General features: G+C 42.2%; 1 protein-coding gene across 1 annotated transcript in view; it reads left to right on the top strand.

The window, feature by feature from the left end:
- The window catches only part of SPAG17 (sperm associated antigen 17), a 191,490-nt gene that overhangs the window by 73,681 nt on the left and 91,204 nt on the right, over positions 1-26,605 (top strand). The window contains exons 9-19 of the mRNA XM_037038896.1: positions 772-850; positions 1,060-1,172; positions 6,999-7,136; positions 7,225-7,338; positions 8,148-8,298; positions 9,639-9,863; positions 9,959-10,136; positions 10,597-10,639; positions 16,653-16,712; positions 17,255-17,368; positions 25,157-25,311. Coding sequence (XP_036894791.1) covers positions 772-850; positions 1,060-1,172; positions 6,999-7,136; positions 7,225-7,338; positions 8,148-8,298; positions 9,639-9,863; positions 9,959-10,136; positions 10,597-10,639; positions 16,653-16,712; positions 17,255-17,368; positions 25,157-25,311 — 1,370 coding nt within the window. The remainder of the gene's footprint in view (positions 1-771; positions 851-1,059; positions 1,173-6,998; positions 7,137-7,224; positions 7,339-8,147; positions 8,299-9,638; positions 9,864-9,958; positions 10,137-10,596; positions 10,640-16,652; positions 16,713-17,254; positions 17,369-25,156; positions 25,312-26,605) is intronic.

Genomic DNA, 26,605 nt, shown 5'->3' with positions numbered 1-26,605 from the left:
AGGTTAACTTTCAAATGGGACAGCGGTCACGTGGAGAGCAGTCTCAACAGCGCAGGACTAGCGCTGTGAGAAGTCAGCTCAGAGGCGGGAGCAGTAGGACCTGGCCCCCACAGGGATCCAGGGAGGCGCTGGAGGGGGACAGAGGGGTCAGGGCAACCTTGCCGGGCAGCGAAAGCCCTGTGGTGAAGGGGAGGAGAAATGGCCGAGGGGAAAGCCTGATGGGGCAAAGGGGCCAGTGGATATTCTCAAGAAAGGGGCAAAGGTGTGTGAAGACATGGAGGTCAAAGACAGAAGTGCTAGGGCACAAAGCAGGACTGCTCGTGGTCAGTGCCCCCATGCCACGTGGGCACCATGGGCACCATCCGCAGGCCCTGAACTGGTGCTGAGTTAGAGTTTCCCACGAAGGTGACAAGAAAGGGTCTAAGAGGGAGGATGGCATGATTCTGGGTCGCGGGGTCGGGGGCGGGGAGGAGCCCTAGGACCTTGCAGTCCCCCCGCCCCATCACACGCACACGCACTCCGGACAAAGCACAAAGCTCAGTGCACCTGGCGGGGGGGGGGGGGGGGGGGGGTGGCGGGGGGAGGCAACCGGAAGGTGCCCCTACGGTTCAGCCTTCCAGTTCAGCCTTCCGGGTGCCCGGACCCCATCGCCAGCAAATGGCTTTGTGGTCGCACAATCGCAGCATCCTGTCAGACCCCATCAGACCACATTTGCTGGAAGCACCTCTCGCCCAGCCATCTCAGGTGTGTTCGTAATTATTCTTCTTCCAGACGCCACAATCTGCTGTTCTCGGCACTGGGAAGAAGAAAGCACAAAATGGAGAACCACAGGCTCCGGCATCAGATACATGTGAGGCCAGTTGCTGGGCCAGGGGCTGGGCTTTCAGGAATAGTGACCGCCCTCCACGTGGCTTTCCGCTCCTCGCCCCCTCCCCCCACCCCCACCCCCAAGGCCTGCATTTGTGACTTCGTGGTCCCTGTTTGAATTGGTGGGTGAGCTCTAATGAAAGAATGGAGACTGCACCTTGACTGAGCCTGGAGGTTTTGTCTCTTGCACAGGGGCTTCCATCATCACCCCCGAGGCAGACATGCGGTACTACAATGATTTGCTGAGTCCGATTCCAGAAGAATTCATCTCTGTGCCCCTGATTCTGCACTGCATGCTGGAACAGGTAGGTGGGTGCCCTCGGAGGCGTTTTCCAGGTGGACAGCCTCACATTAGTCACTTCACCTCTCTTTGCTTCCGTGCTTTAAAAACTATTGTAAAATTACATACACCATACCTGAATGCATTCTCCTGTACGAAGATTAGACCACTTTAGGGAAAACTAAAGTTTGCTTTGATCATCGCCTGCAATTCCCTGTCCTTTGCTGTGCTCTGGAATAGCTTCTGTAACATTCCCTGAAGGTTCAGTAAGCATGGCCTTAAAACTGCCTTTTGTATTTTAATGAAAGAGAAAGAGGAGTGGGGGGGGNAGTCCTGCTTTCTTATATGCTGAGTCCCAGATTAGCATCTGCTGTGTTCTTCCGCAGATCAGCCAGGTCCTTCTCCGGCGCGTGGAGAGAAGCGAAATCCTTTGTCCTACTCCGCCGCCATCTTCTCCGAGCCCCCTGTATTCACTTTCTTGCATTTTTAAATTTCCTTCCTGTCTGGTCACGTTCCTTCCCAATGACCGATGCCATTTACTCGTGCCCTCCCTTTTCTGCGTCACGGTTGTCAGTGGTGTATCCATTGTACTGGTCTTTTCAAAGATCCAGCATTTGTTTCATCGATCAACTCCTTTTGACTTTTTATTTTATTTATTTTTTCATGTATCTTTATAATTTCCTTCTGCTTTCTTTGGGCTTATTTTGTATTTCATGTTGATAGAAACCTTATTTATTTTTGGTGTGTTTTGCTTCACTTAAGGGTGCACATTTCCTTCTCTTTCTTTGGCTACATCCTGATGTGTTCAGTGTATTCCATTCCAAGTCTTTTATTTTTTATTGCCACCCCTTTTTATCAACTAATTCTACTGCATTAAGGTTGGTAGACTGGGAATGCATGTCACAACAAACGCTTTTTTAATTTCCTGGCTTACTGAGGGGCCTGGTGTACACATTCACTTTTTATCAATATGTAGTATTTGTAGTATTTGGCAATTTCTTATTAATCGATTCATTTAATCCTTCAAACAGCCCAATGAAACAGGAATTATTTTTACTCCTTAACTTTACAGAGAAGGAAACCAAGGCATCAAAAGGTTCACTGACTTGTCCAAGTAGTGAGTGACAGAAACCGCTTTTGAAACTGGTGGGTCTGAGTGGAGAAGCTTTGAGAGCGTTGGTTTGCTGTCTGCCTCCCGAGGTTCCTGGTGAGCAGTCTGATGTCCGTCTGATCCTCCTTCCTTTGTAGATACTCTGGTGTTCTTTCTGGCAGCTCTTAGAATTTTCTCTTTATAATCGGTAACACAAGGCTACGTCTAGCTGTGGCTTTGTTTGGTTTAACATGGTCTTCATGGTATAAGAAATGATAACCTGGTTTCTGATCACATTTCAGGTAAAATCAAACTTCTTAACACTGGTCCGTGAGGACACTACAGCTGTGGTTCTGGGCCCTGCACATTGTCTCATTTCTTGTTCCCACCCAGCCTCCTCCTCCAACACACACTCACTATTTGTTACACACACAAGCCTTCTGGGTTTTCCTCACACCCACTACTTAACTCCACCACGTTCTTCACTTTGGCTTCTCTTCCTAGACAGTCTGGCTCTCACCTGCCTGCCTGGTGGATTTTCCTTGTCGCTTGGTGCCCAGGGGAAGTGGCAGACCTTAACTGAGCTTCTTCTGATGGCTTGGCCTAAAGAAGCCATTCCCTACTGCATTGCCATGTGTGGTTCTCTTGTCAACAACTAGTCTTTTAAAAACATACCTGTTTGCTTTGTGCCTCACCTGTGTTCTAGGACTGGGAATGTATGTTTCATGCATGCAGGGACTTAACTAGTCTTGCTCATTGTTGTATGCCCAGCACATACTATCTACACCCAAACCGTAGTAGACATTGAATATTCATTTGTTGAAATAAATTATATTTAAAAAATATTATTTCTTCTATTGATTTATCCTTATTATTATTAGATGGATGTTAGAATTTCTGGTTTTTCCTTGTTGTCTTTATTTTTTTTAAGATTTTATTTATTTATCTTTAGAGGGGAAGGGAAGGAGTGAGGGATAGAAATATCAATGTACAGTTGCCTTTCGTGAGTCCCCTGCTGGGAACTGGCCTGCAACCCAGGCATGTGCCCTGGCTGGGAATTGAACCGAGATCATGTGGTTTGCAGGCCCTCGCTCAATCCACTGAGCTACACCAGCCACGGCTCCTTATTGTCTTTAGATTTTTCTTTCAATTTTATCATTTGAGGAATTCCAGCTTAACTTCCAGATAATTCATTCTTCAGTCGAGTCTGGTCTGCTATTGAAATTTTGTTTCAAAAGTAGTGTTTTTAACTTAAAAATTCTCTAATTTCTTTTTATAACTACCTGTTATTGTTCTTATATCATGCATATAACACATTCCTTTATCTCTCTGAATATTAAAATATTTAAAGTTCTTTTCAGATATATCATTTCTGGTACCTCCAGTACACATTTGTGTGTCTGTTGACTGCTTTAATTTTCTAATCAATTAGGAAGTAAGCACACTCATGTTTGCCTTTAATTGCCCCATAAGGTTTTAGGGAGACCAATAATTTTATGTTATCAGTAAAGTTATAAAAGCTTAAAAACCCGATACAGCTTGCAGCATTGTTTTGTTTATCTTAGTCTTTCTTATACTATTCAACTAAACTCAAAGCAACAAACATTAGCCATCCACTGTATTCCAGGACCAAGGGAGCTCAGTGCCTGACACATAGAAGGCACCAAATGATAGTTACATGCTGGATGAATAAATGCTTGGTAATAATAGGGTCGAAAAATGGAAGTATAAGGGGAGTGGGTCGGGATTATACAGGATAGGGTATTAGAGTTTCACATGTCGGAGATGGAAGTTTTTTAAAAATATATTTTATTGATTATGCTATTACACTTGTCCCATTTCTTCTCCCCTGTATTCCCCTCTGCACTGTACCCCCTCTTTCTACCAGTATTCCCCCCTTAGTTCATGTCCATTGGTCATACATATACGTTCTTTGACTTCTTTATTTCCTATACTGTTCTTAACCTCCCCTGTCTATTTTATGCCTACCAATTATGCTTCTTATTCCATGTACCTTTTCCCCTCATTGTCCCCCGTCCCCACTGATACCCCTCCATGTGATCTCCATTTCTGTGATTCTGTTCCTGTTCTAGTTGTTTGCTTAGTTCATTTTTGTTTTTGTTTTTTTAGGTTTGGTTGTGAGTTTGTTGTCATTTTACTGTTCATATCTTTGATCTTCTCTTTTTTAGATAAGTCTCTAACATTTCATATAAGAAAAGCTTGGTAATGATGAACTCCTTTAACTTGACCTTATCTGGGAAGCATTTTATCTGCCCTTCCATTCTAAATGATAGCTCTGCTGGATAGAGCAATCTTGGATGTAGGTCCTTGCCTTTCATGACCTTGAATACTTCTTTCCAGCCCCTTCTTGCCTGAAAGGTTTCTTTTGAGAAATCAGCTGATAGTCTGATGGGATAGGTAACTATCTCCTTTTCTCTTGTTGCTTTTAGGATTCTCTCCTTATTTTTAATCTTGGGTAATGCAATTCAAATGTGCCTTGGTGTCTGCTTTGTTGGGTCCAACTTCTTTGGGACTCTGAGCTTCCTGAACTTACTGGAAGTCTATTTCCTTTGCCATATTAGGAAAGTTCCCCTTCACTATGTTTTCAAATAAGTTTTCAATTTCATGCTCTTCCTCTTCTCCTTCTGGCACCCCTATGATTCAAATGTTGGAACATTTAAGCTTGTCCCAGAGGTTTCTAAGCCTGTCATTTTTTTGAATTCTTATTTCTTCATTCTGTTCTGGGTGAATGTTTCTTTCTTTCTTCTGGTCCAAAGCATTGATATGAGTCCCAGTTTCCTTCCCTTCACTGTTCGTTCCCTATACATTTTCCTTTATTTCACTTTTTCCTCTATTTTGTGACCATACTCATCCAATTCTGTGAGCATCCTGATTACCAGTGTTTTGAACTCTGCATCTGATAGGTTGGCTCTCACTTCATTACTTAGTTGTATTTTTTCTGGAGTTTTGATTTGTTCTTTCATTTGGGCCATATTTTTTTTTGTCTTGTCATGCCTATTATATACTAAGGGGCAGAGCCTTAGGTGTTCACTAGGGCAGGGCAACCCACGTTGCTGCATTGTGACCCTCTCTGTGGGAGAGGGGTCCGGGAGGGAACAATGGCACGTGCTCAGCTCTCCCCATGCTTTCATTTACCTTCCTCATTTCCCACAAGCAAATTGGGCCCTTCTGTTGATGACTCCCCGGTGGGTAGGTTTGTGTGCATTCTAGGACCCTGTGAGTCTCTCTAATGAACTCTCCTGTGAAGCTGGGAGTTTCTCCTACCACCTCAACCCCTCACAGGTGTCTTCAGTCAGAGGTTTGAGGCTTTATTTTCCAGCACTGGAGCCCTGGGTTGTGTGCCCTGTCTAGCTCCCTGGTTGTTCCTCTTGATTTATCTGCACGCGAATGTGGGACCGCCCACCCCACCAGCCACCACCTTGCCTTGAGTCTTCTGCACCCAGCTGCCAGTCTCTGTCCCTCCTACTGGTCTGGATGAATGTTTTGTCTTTAATCCCTTGGTTGTCTGACTTCCTTACAGTTGGATATTCTGTCAGTTCTGGTTGGTTTTTGTTTTTAAATTTGTTGTTGTCCTTCTTTTGGTTGTGTGAGGAGGCACGGTATGTCTACCTATGCCTCCGTCTTGGCTGAAAAAGATGGAACAGTTTTGAATGGTCTTTTGTGATTGGGGTGGATCCAAGAGCTGGATGGAAGAGAGAGTAGAGGCGTGAGTCGCTTTTCTGAAAGTAAGGAGTTGACAGAAAGTGAAGTATGAGACTGTTTTGTTACCAGTCTACAGCAGTAGTTCTCAACGGAGGGTGATTTGCCTCCCAAAGACATTTGGCAATGTCTGGAGATACTGTGGTATCACATTGGAGGGGTTCTCCTGGCATCAAATAAGTAGAGGCCGGGATGTTGCTACAGGTTCTGTGGCGCACAAAATAGCCCCACAGCATAAGGCGGTAGTTCGAAATGCCTTCAGTTCGAAGGTTGAGAAGCCCTGTGGAGGGATGTGAAATCACAGAGGGGACTGCGGGGTCTAAGGGGAAGAGAAAGGCTGCATGGTAGGTGCTTACCATGATTATGTTTCAACTGCCTTTGTTTAGCAGACACATTGAACAAGGCTTGGCATCTTTCTAGACCTCCCTCTCCATGCTCAGCAGACTGGTACCCTTTACTGACTTCACCTTTTCTGTCTTAAAGGAAGATTGAGGACTTGACCTAACCCTAGTTCTTCCCACTCAGTAGCCTGGGGCCTGAACCAGCCACCTGACTTCACTCCCCCTGGTTTCTCTCTCTGTAAGATGGGAAATGATATCTACCCCCACCCCACAGCGTTGCTGTGAGGCGTAAATGAGCCTGTGTATGTGAAGATGCAGCACACGATGCCGGGCATGTGGTTGGCGTTCGGTAAATGTTTATTGAACCTCTTACAGGGTGTGTAAGCATTCTTTTTTTTAAGAAGAGTAAATCATTAAGAAAAAATATGTTGTTATTTTCATTTCTGTCATAGTGAGTTTTCTTGTTTATCATTTGTATTTTGTTATCCTAATACATGTTATACCTACTTTAATGCATGGATTGCAGACATTTTTCCTTTTTTATTTGGTAGTCACTGGTAATTACACTGCCACTTGGTATAAACGTTGCACTTTATTGGTGGAAACTGCCATGTTTTCACTAGGAACAGTGGAAATACGTGGAAATATCCGTACAGAGCTGACCATTAAACCACCTCGTCCCAATGCTTTACCTCGACAGGTGGTGGCAACGGAAAAAGACCTTTTGCCACCCAGTCTGGTGGAGCCGCCCCCCAGAGCAGACGGGCTGGACCACAGAATCGCAGCTCACATCGTGTCCATCCTGCCCTCGCTCTGTCTCACGGAGAATGAGAAAAAGGTCAGACGGTGTGCGGTGGCCAAAGTGCTTGCGTGTTGCGAGAAAGTATGTGTTCTCTCTTTAAAGGGATATTATCTCATTTGAATAGAATCTCCATAAAATATTTTTATGTGAAGAAGAAAGCAAAAGCAAAGCAGTGCCTGAAGGCCCGCTGCTGCTGAACTACCATGATGCGCTTGCCCGTAAGAAGTATGCACTGCAGGTACTGATAACCCGTTACCGTGAGGGTGGCCGACACAAGAAAGCCCGTTTGCAGTTGCTCAGTTACAGAAATCTTAATTTGATAGCTTTACCATTGCTAATGAAAAGCAGTGTACAAAGTGAATACCTATTTGCAGAGTGAGATCTCAGAAAATGGAAATGGGTAAGGGAGAAATCAATGTCATCGAAGAAAACTTTCCTAACTATAGTGGTCCAATAAACCATTAAATTGATTGTGACTACCCCTGGCTGATGTAGCTCAGTGGATTGAGCGCGGGCCTGTGAAGCAAAGGATCGTGGTTCAATTCCCAGTTAGGGCACATGCCTGGGCTGCAGGCCAGTTCCCAGCAGGGGACACCCATGAGGCAACCATACATTGATATTTCTCTCCCTCTCCTTCCCTTCCCCTCTAAAGATAAATAAAAATCTTTAAAAAAACTGATTGTGACTATACCACATTTTCATTGAAACTTTATAGTGATTTGCTTTAAATATCTGCTAATATTAAAAAACTAGTGGAGGCCACGAAGGACTCTCAGAAGGGAGAGATGAATATATAGGAGGCTTCAGCAGTTTGTCACTGTGACTGAAGGATCTGTCATTTCTATGCACCAGGAACCTCTGGCAAAGTGAGAACTAGCTTTTTTGACCCCCAGCGAAATACCAATAGTTTGTCTTCCCCAATTAGCCGTGATTTCCCCTGTTCCCAAATAATGAGAGGGCAGGAATTATGTTTTGCCTTCTCCATATGCATGAGGCACTTGACAGCTGACTTGAATGTCTTCCCGTCCTGCTGCTCTTTTTCATCAGGACCAGAAGGATTTTGACCCGGTTCAAATTGAGCAGGAGATGCAGGCCAGGCTGCCGCTGTGGGAATTCCTTGAGTTCCCTCTGCCCCCACCGTGGAACAGCATTAAGCGTCTGGCTGCAATTCATGAGCTCATGCACTTTTGTACAAACGGTGAGTACATTGCTTTGTCTTCGCTTACATTGATTTATTTATGGTCATGTGTGCCCTTTAAGATTACATCCAAGAGTATTTTGATGGTTGAAAGACCTTTCGGATGCTGAGGGTGGTGGGTGTTTTGAATGATTACAGTTTTCTTATCTTGAATGACGCTGTTAGCCATACTGTGATAGCTACAATGCTTGACCTTCAACTTGTTGTGCTGGGTGTTCTCTCCACTGTGCTTCCTGCTCCCGGTCCCCTGATGCCACACCCCCTCACTGACGTCATTAGTGATGAGGTGGTAACCCTCCCCTGGTTAGGGAGGTAGGTGAATGAGAGCGCCCCCTGCCGGAGTGGTGCTGAGAGTGTGTTGATTCCAGGTAAGCTCCTCTCACAACGGGAAGCTCTGTTTAAGGCCTTGGAGGACAGTGCAAAGAAGTTCCATTAAGAATATTAAAATCAGCTTCTCATTGCAGAGTTCACTGGAATTTTATGTTCTAGACAGTGATTTCCTAGAACAAATTCTATTCTCACTCGAGGCAGTAGGCAGATGCATTCCTACTTACAGGAAGGAATAAGAAACTACACAGACATCTTTATTTGACAAGAAAGTATTTGGCCTAGAAAAGAAAATAGCATGTACAGATTCTTCCTTCTCATTTCTTTTCCAACTCTAAGCAAATTACAAAATACTTTATATGGATTTAAATGATTAGTTGTTAATACCTACCTCCTACCCCTATACCTTAGACTTCTGAAGTTCAAGAACTAAATCTTTTCTCTGAGGCTCAGGCACCTGTGACAAAGCCTAAAACGTAGAAAACAAAAATGAATGAACAAGTGAGGGAGTGAGTGGGTGGATAGTTACACTTATGTGTAAATACATAAATGAATAGAGCGCACAGAAAGTTGATGACCTTTGAAGTGCAATTATGGAAAGTACAGCACCAGCCAAGTAGGCGGAAAGAGGCCTTTTCTGAGTCATCCTGCAGAGGAAAGCCATTGAACACAACAGCGTATGTTAGACACAAGAGAGTGATTTTTTGGTTTTAAATTACAATAGCGGCAAGGGTGCTTTTGTTCAAAGAGGCTAAGTTTTAACCATGTTCAACCAATAGGGTACCCTGGAAATTCCATGTAGCATTATCTTGACAAATTACATCTCGACTATGTAGCTTTCTTATTATTCGGCACCTTGGTTGTAGAATTGTGGAGCCCATGCTGGTCAGGGCAGTGCCCATCCTGGTGTGACTCCCTCGTCCTTCTGGTGCGCACACCCCCAGCTGCCCCCTCAGCCTGTCCCAGGTGGTGAGATGAGCATGCCTAGTAGCGCAGGTCCTGCTTCCTTACAGAGCCCTTGAGCTGGAACGAAGTAGAAAGAGCCTTCAAAGTGTTTACTTTTGAGAGTCTGAAACTCTCTGAGGTGGACGAAGAAGGGAAACTGAAGCCTTCTAGGAAAATGTGTGGGACCGATTCCGAGGTGATCAACATACCCTGGGACAACCCTGCCCGGTTCGCTAAGCAAATCAGGCAACAGCGCATGACAAAACTGAGCAGAGAGGCCAGACACCAAGCAGGTACGCTGCCTGGAGGGAACAGAAGGTGTTCTTGTGTTTGGTGCTTGTCGATGTTTCTAGTATTGTAGCTCATGAATCCTCTTTACACTGATTAGATACTGCTGAAGCCAAAGACAGAACTTTATTTATGGATCCGAGTTTGTCAACATCTGTGCGAGATAACGAGATGCATAAAGACCCTTCAGNTCGGGAGACAAAGGCCCCAAGCGCCCTCCTCCATAGCCTTTTATTGGATTGTAATTCACAGGAATACAGGGCAGCAAGGATCAAACAGTAGATAACATTTCAAAGAAATCTGAGGGCTTAGTCTGAGTCAGTGTCTGTCAGGAATAGAGTTGCAGAAACTTTGGGAGACATACTCATTTCTTCTCAGACCCTTATCTTATGAGTGAAAGCACTCTTAGCAGAGCAGATTTCACAGGTTTATCAGCAAGTCTCTGTGATGCCAGATTTTTCCCCAGGACTTGCTCTAGTAAGGCAAGAAGCTGCACCTCTCTCCCCAACAGGTATTCAGGCTTAAGGGGATTAGAGCCAGGAAGCACTTCTCCCAGAGAACGTGGGGACTTGGGCTTTGACAAAGCAGGGGGGTGGGGGTGGGGGGTGTCCATTGCCCTTTATCTCACCCCCCAGTTCTTCCATGAAGGCCTCCCAAGTGATCCAGTCTGGCTTAGGTTGCCCCCCACTGTGAGGGGGTCTTACCCATCATTGACTTCCGACCAAGCTTTGGGGGCAGGGAGAGGAAACTGAGACAGTGTTTGCTACCAGAGACAAGCTTTGTCTCCTGCAGCTGGGGCTAACATTCCAAAGGTCTTCTTCCCTTGACCTTAGCCACAAGGGGTCGAGATACAATTCCTAAAACCAGGTAGAGTGGTCTACAACAATTCATGTGTCTGCACTCAAGCCTCCGTAACACTATTGCTTCTTAGAGGTCGTAAGTAAGTTTGTCTTAAAAATATTAACCAGCCCGGGCCAGTGTGGCTCAGTTGGTTGGAGCATCATACCGTACACCAGGAGATCACAAGTTCATTTCCTTTTCAGAGCATGTGCCTAGGTTGTGGGTTAGGTCCCTGGTCAGGAAAAGTGCAAGATACAAACAATCTCTCCCTCTCCCTCTCCCTCCCCCTCCCCCTCCCTTCCTTTCTCTCTGGGGTAAAAAAAAATTAACCATGTACTAGAACATAAATAAAGTCTCAGCAAATTTTCGCAGGATCAAAACTGAGAACATATCTGAGACCACAGTAAAATTATGAAGGACATTAATTACAAAAAGATGAGAAAACACACATTTTTAAATTAAGACATGTACTTCTATATAGCACCTATGTAAAAGAAAAACTCACTATAGAAATTAGGAAATATTTTGAACTAAATAATAATTAAAACACAGATTATAAAAATTTGTATAATGCAGCTAGAGATACTCAGAGATAAATATATTTTAATTATATTAAATGAATACATTTTTAGATAGCTAAAAATTAACTAGCTAAACATTAAACATCAACCTCAGTTAACAATTAAAATAAATTCAAATAAAGTAAAAGGAAGAAAATAAATCCATGACATAGAAAATATAGATGCAATATGGAAGTACAAAAACCACAAAAGTTTGATTTTTTGAAAAGACTTAAAATTGACAAATATTTTATAAAAGGCTGATCACAAAAAAAGAGAAGTGTGAATAACCATACTAGGGATAAAACTATAACAGGAATAAAGAAACCGACTTCCCTTTGATCCTGCAGAAATTTAAATAGTAAGAGGATATGAACAACCTGACTCCACTAAATCTAAAAGTGAAATGAAGCCCTGGTTGGTGTAGCTCAGTGGATTGAGTGCAGGCCTATGAACCAAAGGATCGAGGTTCGATTCCCAGTCAGGGCACATGCCTGGGTTGCAGGCCAGTTCCCTGCAGGCCAACTCCCAGCAGGGGACGCACAAAAGGCAACCATACATTGATGTTTCTCTCCCTCTCTCCTTCCCTTACCCTCTAAAGATAAATAAATAAAATATTTTTAAAAAATAAAAGTGAAATGAGAATGTTACTAGAAAAGTATATCTTACCGAGAATGACTCAAGAAGAAATAGGAAACGTGAATAGTTTTGTAACCATTTAAATAAATTAAATCAATAATTAAAAATGTTCTCAAATAGGACATGCCAAACCCAAATGAGCTCATTTACTAGTAATAAAACTTAAAAGAATAATTTTAATCTTTTTTTAAAAGATTTTATTTATTTATTTATTTATTGATCTTTAGAGGGGAAGGAGAGAGGGAGAGAAACATCAATGTATGGTTGCCTTTCATTTGTCCCCTGCTGGGAACTGGCCTGCAGGGAACTGGCCTGCAACCCAAGAATAATTTTAATCTTAATGAAGATAATTCCAGGAAATAAAAAGAGGTTTCCTTTCTTACTTTTTTTTTATGAAGCTAGCATCAATCTTATAATAAAATCGTTCAGGATGGTACAACAACAATAAAAAAAAATCAAACTTAACTCATGAATATAAATTCAAAAATCCTAAATAAAATGTAGGCAAAGTGATCTGGCAAAATCATAGTACCACATCACAATTTGTGTTTTTATAACAGGAATAAAAGGAAAAACATACATTGTAAAAATATGTAATTTGTCAATATAACTTACTAATTAGCACATTAATGAGAAAAATAACAATCATCTCAATAAATGCAGGTAAAGCACCTCAAATTCTAGAGTAGTTTGTGAAAAAAAATTTAGCAAACTAGCACTAGAAGGAAAATTACATTTTAAAGGTTATTTTTTAATTACAACAAATATTATGTATCAAGATGAAAAGTTGAAAGATTTTTCTTGAGATCAGGGGCTATTCATAATAAACATGTGTATTTAATATGACATTGGAGATGCTAGCCAACTCATTAAAGCAAGAAAAAGATACAAAAGTATAAATACTGTGTTTGTAGAACACCCAAAATAATCCACATGCAAAAAATCAGGATCCACATGAAAACTCGCCAAGGAAGCTGTGGTTGTCAAAGGGCACGTAGGACACCTGGTGTGCTGGGCCGTCCTTTATGGTGGCTCGTTCTCCTAAATGTCTGTGTTCTGTAGACTCCTCCGTGCGTGTTATTTTTTATAAATTCTTAAGCATTAAAAAAGTAAGTGGTTAGAGCCACAGGAGAGCAGGTGTTAGGTCAGCGTTGACTGAATGGTGAACTTCACGTGTTCACTTACCTACATGAGGGTAGAAGAGGAAGTCGTCCGTGGAGTAAAATTGGGGGAATCTGCTTGAATATCGCTCTGCTGTGTTGAGTACTATGCTAAGGTGTTTTGCATCTGCTAACTAATACTTTATACAAACATCAAGCCTATGAGGAGAGATACTATTATCCCAGTTCTAGAGACAAGGAAATGAAACCGCAGAGGGCTTAGGTAACTTGTTCAACCATATAGGAAATCAGGATTCCAACAGAGGGCTGATTCCAAACCAAAGTTTTCTTCACAGTGACTTAACGATTTCCTCGGTTCCGGAAATTGCTTGGGGTGCACCCGATGGTGTGCCGTGTTCACAGTCTCTTCTTCGTGCTGATGCCTGTCCGGATTTTGTTACCTTAGGGTCCTCCTTCCTTTCTGCCCGTTAGGGTCGATTCCCTATTTCTCCTTTCTAAGTAAGCTTGTCTGTTAGCCCAGCTCACACAAAAAGTTAAGCCAAACAAGTTAATCAGGGGTGTTACGGCATTAGCTCGTCCTGGGGAAATTTAAGCATAGGGCAGATTAGACACTTGGAAGTAATATGAGCCAGAATAAGCCAGGAGAGATAGAAGACCTGAGGGGTTTTTTCCTTTGTTTGGTTTGTTTGTTTGTTTTGTTTTGCTTTTTCCCCCTTTGGAGCAACTGGTATGTGATTTTCTTCAGGCAACTTTTGCCACCTGGTGGTCAAACCATATAAATTGGCATTCTGGATCCTGGTGGAAAGTAGAAAGTTACAGCTTCCCAAAGTATTGGGACTGAAAATTATCAGTGTATCTGGAGACTGAGCGATCTTGAGAGCTGAGCCCATGACTTGTAAGGGGTACATGCTCTGCATGGTATACGCTGGCCCACCTCGAGGAACTGTTACATTTGAATGGGGGAGGCCAGTGGAAGGTTGGAAGGTTCGTACGTAGTGCCTCTCTGTGGCAATTGCGCATGAGAGAATTTCTCGTCGTCGTGATCCTGCGTTTCTCCCTCAACAATGAAGCACACCCCCAGAGCAGCCACTTTAAATCTTTTTAAACACAGCAGAAATTGTCCATGTATTTCCTGCACAACTATCTTAGCATCAAATACATATAAAAGCCTGTTCCTGGACATGAAGGGCTGAATATTTGTGCCTTTCTTAACCAAACACTGGATTTCCATCTGAGACTGTTTTTGAACTTGACAGGGCCTATTGGATATTTATGAAAAACCTGAGAGTTGATAACCGTGAGGCTATAGGTTTAGATGTGCCCTTTATGCTTGTTGGGTGTTTTTTTAATAAAGTAACTGCTTTGCAGAGGGATCTTGTTATCTCTAAAGTAAAACAGATTAGGAAAGCTGTTTTTCAAAGGGATGGGAACGCATCCATTTCCAGATGTGTCAAAAAACTACTGAATCACACTGTCAGAGGGTTACTCAATGGAAGGCAGAAATCAAAAAGAAAGGAAAAAATGATTTTTGTTCTACTATTAAATAAAGCGTTCAGATTAGTTTGAGAATGTTCTTTCATTTGACAAAATAACTGATGCTGTTTTTTTAAGAACATATTTTCCAAACTCAAGACCTTTTCTGCTGGATCCTTAATCACAGAAGGGAATATCAAATCTCCCGGAAATCTGGCAGACCGCAGAAGAGAATAATTTTTATTCCACAGATTTCATATCAATTGCTTCAAGGACACATGGGACATCATGGTCTAGTTAGAGTTGGCCTGAGTTTTCTCTTGAGTTGGATATATTTAAATGAATACTGAACTGAACTGACGTTACAGTTGTACTCTAAACCAGAATGGAACGTTCGTTCTGTCCCCTTCAGCAGTGGCCCAGGGCAGAGTGGGACTGGTAGGGAAAACATAAGTAGCTGTGCTCCTAACAGAAAGAAAAACACTGTCGCCTCTTTGTTAGGCATAACGACTCCCTCTGGAAGCTCAGATACAGTTCTTTTTGCCACAAATCTTACGCTTACCCCAAAATAACCTTTTGTTGTAGGGTTTCTTCCACATTTCTGTTCGCTGTACATACATTTCCAGTTTCAATATGACATAGATTCAATTCAATTATATATATATATATATACTTATATACATACTTACTGAGTTCCTACCGTGTGCTAGGCACTCAGAGCGTAGTTAGGATGAATATGGCAAAGTTCTTACTCTCTAGGAGTTCACATGGGAGATGCCAAAACAGACATCAACAGATAGCATCAGGTGATGATAAATGTTATGATTAAAAATAAAGCAAGGTACGAAGCGGAGGCTTTTGAGGAGGTAACACTGGGCAGCAACATGAGTGAAGAGTTTGAAACAGATGAATATTTCAAAGCAAAACATGCCAGACAGAAAAAAGCAAGGGCAAACACAGACACAGAGAGCAGGCCAGCGGGTCTGGAGTGGAATGAGCGAGAGGGAGGGGAAGGAGATGCGTTTGGAGAGAGAGGCTGGAGCCTGCTCATGAATTGCTTTATAGGTGTTAATTTTCTACTGTTCTAAGGGTGATAAAAAGTCAAGTTGGCTCAGCGATTCAGCAGCACCACGAACATCTCACAGGATGAATCTCACTATTCCATTTCCTTCGTCAAATTTGGAATATGCTACATACTCTGTCCATCCCCCTATTAGAGATTCATAATCACAAGAGCAAATCACAAATTCTGAGATGCCCACAGTAAAGATGATTGTTTATCCCTGTTAAATTAATTCATCATGGAACTCTTTTTTCCTATGTCACATTTATAACTGTAGGAATTACGGGAGCATGGTGATGCAGTAATCAACAGAGTGAATCTGTTCTTTCTCTGCCCATTTATAGCACTTTTTGCTCCATAGCCAAGGATCATGTCTCAATCCCAGCCACATGTAAGGACAGTCTCTGGGCACAAGGAGAGCTGGTGTGCGTGACTCCTGTGGTCCATGGTATGGTTCCGTGGAGTCCAGCTACCCATTCATTTATTCATGTAACTGACCTTTGTTAAACTCCATCTGTAGATCTACAGGCGCTCATTAAGAGGCTTTTACATTCATAACTCTGTAGTGAGCAGAAGAAGAGGTTGCAGGTCAGGGGAACCACACTGCTTTCTAATTGGAGCTACATTTGTCCGGTAGTTCTCCTTTCCATACACCCCATGCCCCTGACCTAGTCTCTCACTCACAAGGTATGACGCCCAGAAGTTCGAAAGGGTTTTGTGATTGTTGTCAGCATGACAAGACAGACAGTGTGTACTAAGCACTCGCTATCATTTAATCAGCAAATATTTGCAACTTGTAAAGGCAGTGGTACATAGACGTGAGTGATTCAGTCTGAAGTCAGCATATCTGTTGTGATTCAGGAATGTATGTATAAGAAGCTGGGTTCTTTTCAAAGGGTTTAGTATAACTTTTCTAGATAGACACTGATTTAGAGTTATTGACACAAACACCTTTTTGGAGGCATGAAACATGCCTTTCAGGAATTACCTTTTCAGCACAGAAGCATAGATCATATGAGCAACCAAAAGGCACAGCACTGACAAAGGCAAGAACAAAGCCCAAACGCAACTGGCTGTTGGTGTCTTTGATTTACAGAGCAGACCACGAACAATGAGATCAAAGATGAAACAGTCACAAAGGCTGATTCTCTTGAAAAGGTAAGAAATTATTTTCCTAAAAGTGTAGAGACAAGTAAGCTCATAGGAGAAAACCGTGACCCAGAATAAGAAACATATATTTTTTAAAAAAAGATGCTTGGCAGGAGAATGCACATGCCAGAGAAGGAGAGAGATGGTTCAGACAGCCCAGACCGGCTCCAGCTGGAGAGAAAGGAGTTAACTTCCAAGCTCCATGCGCCTCTCTAGACAATGTGGCTTGGCAGCCTCACAAACACCTGCTGACCATACAGCCGTGTAGAACTAATACTGTCTTGAAGTGAGTTCAGAAAACCTGCCTGTAATTGCTAACAGGACTCCGAAGAGTATAACCTAACAATAAAAATATTTAGATTATGTTGCCCATAAAAAAAAAGTCAAAGGCATACTCTTTCTGGCAGCAGGTCTCCTAAAATGCTGCCATATGGAATTATACATATGCAGATTTCCCCTATTAGGTGGGGTGCATGCTGGTTAGTTGATGAAGTCCAAGAGGGCTCCATCCACAAATTAAGGCTGAAATTGTGTTCCTATGGTTTTTTTAGAAACCCGAGAAGACGGCCGTGGAAGTGGAGTTGGAGGACATACAGAAAACGCAGCAGCGCAGTTTAATGGACTGGAGCTTTACGGAGCATTTTAAACCGGAAGTCCTGCTGCAGGTGGGAATGGACTGTGGCTCAGCCCAGTTCTTCCCAAGTCACTCTCAGGTCGCCTTCAGCCCAGTGTTCCCCTTTACTGCAGCTGTAAATGTGTTTATTCTTAGATCGAGCTGCACATGCCCAGGAAACCTCCAAAATAGTTTAAAATGTCCTTTCCAAAAGGATGTCTTTATCAAATATTTGAAGAAAAAGAGAAACGTACGTGACGGAGGCACATATTTTCTTTAGGAAAAAAAAGTAAGGCGTTCTTGGGAAACAACCTCATTTCCCCCATATTGCCTGTCAGTCCTGTTTAGCTCTCACTGCCTTTCAGAGTGTTTTCTGATTCAGTTAACGGGGCAGTGGAACTCACGACAGCAAACATTTATTGAGCACCTACCATATGCTAGACAATGGTTAATAAGTATTTCAGCTCATTCAACCCTCTCAACAATTCTGTGAAGTGGAAACTGTTTAAATGGTAGGAAACTGAGGCACCTTGACCACTAGTAACTCGTCCAAGGTCATGTGGCTGGTAAGTGAGAGAAACAGGATGTGAACCCGAGAAATCTGGCCCCAACCTTGCGTGCTTAGCCCCTTTGTTAACAGTAACCCCAAGGCTAACCCCTTGGGTCGCTTTTACATTTTACGTAAAAACCCATACTCTTTTTTTGTTGTCTGTTTAATTTCAGTTTTACTTTTATCACAGTTTTACATCCACATATTTTTAAAGCCAGAAAGTTCTATAAAGAATCCTATGAAACAAACATAGCAGGTAAATCTCCTTCCTCCCACTCCCACACCTACATTCCCAGACGTCAAAATCTTCAAGCTATTTACCTTTTTCTTTTGTTACTTCACTCGGCTATCTCTAAACAGCAAGTGTGTTTTGTTTAGTTTCTGTTTTAGTTTGGGGCATTAGCATCAACTGACTCCCCGTTGAAAGAACAGCTCTCCCCACCTCACCCAACACCCCCCCCCACACACACACACACTCCTATACGCCCCTGCATGAACACTGGCACTTCTCTTGTCTTTCTCTGACACCGCTAACTCGGCCATAGTTTGGGGTTGGATCTATGTCAGTATTTACCCTATTTCCATTGTATGCTTGTTATTTACCATTGAACTGGGTAGTATTGTCTGATTACTACATTTCCTTTTCTGACACAATTTCTATTTTTCCTCGAGTTCATTTTCCCATTTTTTTTATTTGTTTGCTATGCATTGATCATGACATCCCCAAACCCTCTGCCAAAGAGTAAGTCTCCTTGAATGCATTCAAACCTAACAAGTGTTCTATCAATTTTACTGTCTAAGCGGTATCTCTCCCATATGCTCTGAACTCCTGCTTGCCCTCCAGGCCTGCGGCGCAGCTGTGCTGTGTGGGAGCTCCCTTCACTGAACCATCGCGGCCCCATCCTTGGCCTCTCCTCCCAGCTAGGGGCTCTGTTCCCTGCATCCCAAGTTGTCTTCTCTCTCAGGTCATTTTCTTTCTGGGGACCACCTCTTCCAGTTGCTTCTTTAGTTAACATACATAGGAGGTAAATTATTGGAGCATTGGATGTTTGAAAACATCTTAATTCTACCCTTACATTTGACTGACAGTTTTGGCGTTACGTGAAATGCTAAGATAAAAAGTATTTTCCCCTCAGAACTTTGAAGGTAGTCCTCAATGGTATTCCAGCTTCCTGAATTCTTCTTCAGAAAATTTAGTAAAAGTCAGATCCCATATCAGTGGTTTGGTCTGTTGTTATCCTTCTCTGTGGAGGGTTTTAAGATCGTCTCTTTGTTCTTATGGTCTAGATGTCCCATTGATGTTCCTTGGTATTGGTTAGTCCCAAGTATTGTACTGGCCAGCCCAGTGCAATCTTGGAACTGCTGGCTTCACATTCTGGACAGTGTTCTATAATCCTTTCTTTGACAGTCTTTCCCACTTCATTTTTTTCTGTTCTTTCTTCCTCTGACTACTGTGATTCTGGTGTTGGACTTCGTGAACTGAACTTGCAATTTCATTAGCTTTTCCTTCCTAGTTTCCAACACTTTGTCTTTTTGTTCTGGGGATGTGGCTCAGCTTTCATCTGGGTCTCCAACTGAGTCTTCCAGTTCTGGTATCATCATTTTAATTTTCTAAAGTTCTATTTATAATTTTATATTACCTTTTTATAGCATCCTGTTCACGTTCCTTAAAACCGTATCTTGTCTTATCTCTAGGAGGATATTAAAGTCCTTTGAAGTCTTAGTGTTTTCCTCCCGCATTGTCTCATTTTCCTCAGATTTTTTTGTTTGGGATTTATTTTTTGTCTCTACTTTTCATATTAGCAATATCTCATGATTTTTGCCTCTTTGTTCATATTAGTAATGAGACGTTAAGTGGTGATAGGAAGTGCGTGCTGCGTGAGGTTGGGGGTGAGCTGTCTTGACAACTCACAGTTCTTGAACTGGACTTCACTGTTGGAGATTGGGCCACGTGGTTTCCCTGAGAGACCCATCAGTATAAAACAGTACTAAACCTTATCGACAATTTTTATATTGATTATGTATTGAAATGATAATTTAAAATATGTCTACTGTAAAATTTAATATTACATGTGGCTCCCATTTGCGGCTCATCTTACATTTCTACTGAACAACACTGAATCGAACTTCACACGATTCCTTTTTTCTGTAGTATGTAGCTCCGTCAGTGGTGCCTAGGGCTCCTCTTCGTAGAATCCGCTGGGTCACCTTCTACAGGTGGGTCCTCCCTGCTCCTGTTCAGGCGGTAGACGGGCAGCCACCTGAGGCTGCTCAGAGCTGGCGAGGGCTTCTGGGGGCCTAAAGCCTTCTTTAAAAGACTTTAAATTGCTCTTCCTATTTTCAGTGCCATTTTCAGAGGTACACAGTGCTGCCATTTTCTGAGTCATTTCTGCATTTCTACATGCAGATAAGGTTGCTTCTGGTCTCTCCTAAAATTGAGACAAGGGTTGGCCTTACTATTTTCTCCAGACCCAGTTACCATTTATCCCTCTGCTGTCCAGCTTCTCAGATGTTGTGGCCTTTGTCTCCAGTCCCATGGCCTTCAACTTGGTGATGGTAAAAAAAAATAATTCACTGGTTTTTTTAGTGAGGTGTTAGGGCACGCATGTGTTTAAGCTCCCATCTGTAACTGGAAGTTCATTTCAGACCTTACTGTATTTCAGTTTGGCCTTACCCTCCACGGCTGCACTTCCCAAGGTCACGAGTAATTGTCCTGTCACATCAACATACACTCACCTTTCTTTGTCTTTTAAAGTTTTGACAGTGTTGCAGAGTATAGATCACTTTCTCGTGAAAATAGTCTCCACTCTTGGTTTGGAATTTCGTTGACTATTTCTCCACCTAACCTCCGAATATTGAAGTCTTTGAGCCTCAGCTCTGAACTATCTTCTTTCTTCTGTAAACCTTTTAATGTTTTCATTTACTACATGTGGTTTAATGCTAATGACTCCTAAAATTGTATGTTCAAAACTGTTTCTCTCTTAGTGGATTGGTGGTTGCCAGAGTGAACCAGGGAGTGAGAAAGGTAAAGGGATTAAGTACAAACTGGGAGTCACAATATACTCCTGGGATATAAAGTGCAGCACAGGTTACTGGAGATATTGGGGGAAACACTTTGAAAGTACGATTGTGTACTCCTGTGCTGTACAACTGACACAATACAAAGTAATATTGAAAGTAAATTTTTATTGCATCATCGGGGTGGCATTGGTTAATGAAATAATACAGATTTCAGGGGTACAATTCTATAATATATTATCTGTGCATTGTATTGTGTGGTCACACCCCAAGTCAAGTCCCCTTCCACCTCCATTATCCCCCATTGACCCTCTTGTACCTCCCTCCCCCTTCCCACTTTCCTTTTGGTAGTCCCCATACCAGACCCCCATACTGTGTTTATGAGTTTGTGTGCTTCTTTGTTTGTTTTGGCTTAATCCTTTTAGACCCAGACCCACAACGCCCCTCCCCTCTGACAGCTGTCAGTCTGTTCTCTTCTGTGAGTCCCTTTCTATTTTGTTGTTAGTTTGTTTTGTTCATTAGATTACATACAAGTGACATCATATGGTACTTGTCTTTCTCTGAATGGCTTATTTCACTTAGTATAGTGTTTTCTAGGCCTGTCCATGCTGCCACGAGGGTAAGATCTTTTTTATGGCCGAGTAGCATTCCATTGTGTAACTGTACCACAGTTTTTTTATCCACTCATCTGTGATGGATATTTGGGCTGCTTCCAAATCTTGGCTATTGTAAATACTACTGCAGTGAACGTAGGGGTGCATTTATTCTTTCAAATTAGTGTTTCTGGTTTCTTTGGGTATATTCCCAGATATGAAATTGCTGGGTCCTAAGGCAGTTCCCTTTTTAATTTTTTGAGGTAATGCCATACTGCTTTCCACAGTGGCTGCACCAGTCTGCATTCCCACCAACAGTGCACAAAAGTTCTCTCCTCTCTGCATCCTCGCCAACACTCATTCTTTGTTGATCTATTGACAATGGCCATTTTGACAGGTATGAGGTGGTATCTCATTGTGATTTTAAGTTGTGCTTCTCTGATAAATGGTGTTGAGCACTTTTTCATATGCCTATTGGCCATCTTTATGTCCTCTTTGAAGAAATGTCTACTCAGGTCCTTTACCCATTTTTTAATTGAATTGAAATCATTGTTGATTGTGTAAGGTGAGTTTTATAAGTTCTTTATGTATTTTGGATATTAAACCCTTATCATATGTATCTTTGATGAATAATGTTCTCCCATTCATTGGGTTATCTTTTTATTTTATAGATCATTTTCTTTGCTTTGCAAAAACATTTTAGTTTGATGTAGTCCTGTTTGTTTATTTTTTCTTTTGTTTCCCTTGGTATCTGATATTTTACTGCCTTTATTTTCTTCTAGGATTTTTATGGATTTAATTCTAACAGTTAAAGTCTTTAATCCATTTTGAGTTTATTCTTGTATATGGTGTAAAAAGGTGGTCTGGTTTCACTTTTTGCATGCATCTGTTCAATTTTTCAGACACCATTTATTGAATAGACTGTCTTTACCCCAATATATGTTTTTGCCTCCTTTGTCAAATATTAATCAACCATAAAGGTATGGGTTTATTTCTGGGCTTTCTATTCTGTTCCATTGATCTATGTGTCTGTCTTCTGTTTTTATGCCAGTGCCAGACTGTTTTGATTACTATGGCCTTGTAGTACAGTTTGATATCAGGTAGTGTGATTCTTCCCACTTGGTTCTTCTTTCTCAAGATTGCTGTGGCTATTTGGAGTCTTTTGTGATTCCATATAAGTTTTGGGCTTATTTGTTTTAGTTCTGTGAAATATACTGCTGGTGTCTTGATAGTAATTGTATTAAATGTATAGATTGCTTTGGGTAGTATGGACATTTTAATGTTAAATCTTCCTATCCATGAATATGGTATTTGATTCCACTATTTGTATCTACTTGTTTATATCTTCTTACATTTTTTTCTTGTGTCTTATAATTTGTCAGGTATAAGTCTTATAATTTGTCAGGTATAAGTCTTTTACATCCTTGGTTAAATTTGTTCCTAGATTTTTTTGAAGCCATTGTGATTGGGATTGTTTTCCTAGTTTCTTTTTCTGATAGTTCATTATTGGTGTATAGAAATGCAGCTGAGCCCTGGTCAGTGTGGCGCAGCTGGTCGGAGCATCATCCAGTGACTGGAGGGTTGCAGGTTGGATTCTCAGTCAGGGTGCATGTCCAGTTCGTGTCCTGGTTGGGGCACATAAGAGAAGGCAGCCAGCCAGTGTTTCTCTCTCACATCGATGTCTGTCTGTCTGTCTGTCTGTCTCTCTCTCTCTACTCCCCCCCTCTCACTCTCACTCTGTCTGAAAGAACTGAAAAATGTCCTTGGGTGAGGATAAAAAAAGAATCTTCTAAGAAACTGTAACTAATTTCTGGATTTTTTTAATCCTGCTACTTGACTGAATTCATTTATCAGTTTTGGTAGTTTGTTTGTTTTTAGAGAGAAGGGAAGGGAGGGGAAAAGAGAGGGGGAGAAACATTGATGTGAGAGAGAAACATCAACTGGTTGCCTCTCATATGCCCCCTCAATGGGGACCAAACCCAAAATCTAGGCATATGCCCTGACCAGGAATCAAATCTGCAACCTTGTAGTGTGTGGAATGGTGTTCCAACCAACGCCAGCCACCTGGCCAGGGCACAATAGGAATCTTTTAATTGGCCATCATCAAGGTTGCCACAAAAATCCGTAAACATGATATACCACATAAATCAATTGAAGGGTAAAAGTGAGTAGAAAATGTCACCATTAACCAAAAGGGTAAGAGTCACTCCTTATTTCAGCTTTCCCTTTGCCTCGCATGTCTGACCCATCACCAAGTTTTGAGCAGTGCACCTCAAAGCATAGCTCCAAGCTCTTCCTATCCTCCACTGCTGCTCCTTGAGTCCAGCTACCATCTTCTCTCATCAACCTGCCTCCCCACTTGCCTTGCTCTGAGTATCAGATGCCCCGTCAGCTCCACCTCCTTGGAACACCTCTCTGACCTTCAGAATGATATAAAAATCTTAATCAGATTTTAGAGGACAACCTTATGTATCTTTCATTTTTATTTTCCTAGAACCTACACAGTACCAGGCACATAGTAGGTGTTGATTCTTAATGAAAGAATTTACCAACTAGTTAATGAGACCAATAATTCTAATCAGAATAATAGGGAAAAGCCAAGGTTCGAAAAAAGAGAAGAAAGATACGATATGAAAACTTAAACATTGATTGTGAGCTGCTGTGGCTCAGAAACTTAGAGCTGTATGAAAACGCAGATTACCGAGGGAAGGGTACGCATTCATCAGGAGTCAACACACTGTTTGGGGGTTTCAAGTCAAAGGAATTTGCCTTTCCAACAAATTTAAGTAATGGATAGTGCCCTACATAAAAATAATAACAATGTGAAAATACTGCTTGTGTATTTTTTGTGACGGCAAAAGTAAAACAGCGTTTTCCTAACATAATATGCAATTCCATGCCTTCGCATCATCCAAACAGCAGAGAACTGAAAGCTGCCAACGCCAGACTGGTACTGAAAGTGAAAACACAAACAAGACCTCACAGCTGTCTATTTTCCTAGGGACGTAATTTCCCGTGTTGATGGGCGTGACAAGGAAGCAGGCCCACTGTGCCCCTCGACTGGGGGGTTGTCATTGCAGTGCGTGCTGCTGGCAGAACGTTTTGGGAAAGGCCAGGGTTAGGAGCCAGGTAGAAACAAGTATGGGCAAGACTGCTCGCCTGGTTTCTCTGCAGCACGTTCTCTGTAGCACAGCCTGGTGTGGCAGAGGGCAGTCTGCGGAGGCCGAAATAGTCACAGTTAGAGTCAAATACGGCTATGAGTCCAGGCGCCGGGACTCAGGAACTCTGTGTCCTTGGACAAATCTTGTCTTTCCGCACCCCCAATTGATGCTAGAAAATGAAAAAATATCCATACCTATTTATCTGGGGTTTTTAAGGGTGATAAAATGAGATGATCTATTTTATATGAAGGCATAGAAACCGTTAAATCTGTTCCCCTTAATTATTAGCTCACAGCCTTAATGAAACACATTTGAGTAAATGCCTCTGCGATTGGAGCCTAGTATTTGTTTTTCTATAGGAACTACCGAAATGCTCCAAAAATATCTACCGTTTATGCTCTCCCCTCGACTAACAGTGTGGAGATAAGGGGGGAAGGAGTAGGGGGCAGAGAAGTGGTCCACAAGGAGACCCTTCTCGGGGTAGAATGGCACAGCAATGCAACTCTTTTTATTTTCAGGTTCTTCAAGAAGCCAACCAGCAATACAAGTGCATTGATTCTTATTACCATACCCAAGACAACTCTTTACTTTTAGTCTTTCACAACCCAATGAATACGCAACGTCTGCATCGTGAGCTGTGGAATGTTGCTCTTCACTCCAATGTTGGATTCAGGTAACCGACTTAGCTAGTTTAGTTATCTTAGTGGGGTTGTTGGTTACTTGGATGTTATTTCCTTAGTCTAAGCTGGGGGATTCAGCCCAGCAAGTGCATTTGTGTGGTACTGTAGATTCAGTTCAGCTCATTGTGTTGAGTATCTGAAGTGTGTCAGGCGCTGTGGTAGGTGCTGAAACGATACCACTGAAGAAGACGTCATTCCTGGGCCCCCTGAGTCTGGTGGAAATGCTACTGCCTGAGATTTGATTGATTTAGACTGCAGGAAAACTGCCTCGGAAAGATTCCAAGGGTGGACTGCAAAGTGTGACCGAGTGCTTGCTGCTCTGGGGTAACTCCGCTTGATCTGGGCAAGACTCCCAGGGCAAGGGAGTGACACACCAGCACAGCGGTCAGGTTCCCGGCACAGTGGAACCTCTAGGAGTCAGTGATGTTTTTTCTTCCAAGTCCCTTAGTTATTTCTTTAGTATGTTGAAACTTTGCTCTCTCTTTTATTAACAGCAAGGGCATTTTGTTATTTTTAGTACTGGTTAATACACATCCAGTGTTTATTATTTGCATAGCATCGTTTTAGTCAGAAGGGATGGGGAGAGATGCAGAGAATGGACTCACAGAGTCACTGGGGAAACAGGTTGTGTGCAGACACACACGCGCGCGCGCGTGCACGCGCACCTTGCAAAGCCGTAAAATCATTTTTGATTAAGGCATGTGATAGGTGTGCCGAGCTAATGTCCTGGACAATTTATCTGTGTTTTTCTATGTTTTATCTTCTATTGCCAATAGTAATACATTTTCTTTTCAAATCCTTTTGGCTGACTAGGACTCCCAGTGTAATTTTGAGAAGGCATCCTTGATTGTGTCCGGTTTTTAGTATTTAGCCGTCAAGTGTGTGTTTGCTGTAGGGTTTGTGTCGGTGCTCCTCGCCAGTCCTCTCCTGTTTCTGCTTTGCTGTGAGCTCTTCATCGTGATTGGTTGTTCGTCATATCAAATGATGTTTCTGCATCAGTACAGCTATTCATATATTTTTCCTTTAATCTGTGAAAGTGCTGAATTTCATTAATATATATTCTGTTGTTCAACCAACTTCATATTCCTGTGCAAAGTATAATTTTTTATGTTAGCTTTTAATAAATGGCTGCATTTGCTTTACTAATATATTGATTAGAATATTTGCATCTATATATATGAGCAAGATTCAGCTATAATTTCCCCTTCTTCAGATGTTCTTATCTGGCTTGGGGAATGTTCTCCCTCTCTTTTTTTTTTTAACTTTCTGAAAGTTTATGCAGGACTA

Source organism: Sturnira hondurensis, unplaced genomic scaffold (assembly GCF_014824575.4).
Source record: "Sturnira hondurensis isolate 20B ecotype Veracruz unplaced genomic scaffold, ASM1482457v3 Scaffold0024822, whole genome shotgun sequence".
Classification (NCBI taxonomy): domain Eukaryota; kingdom Metazoa; phylum Chordata; class Mammalia; order Chiroptera; family Phyllostomidae; genus Sturnira; species Sturnira hondurensis.
This window is presented reverse-complemented; position numbering and strand designations above follow the sequence as displayed.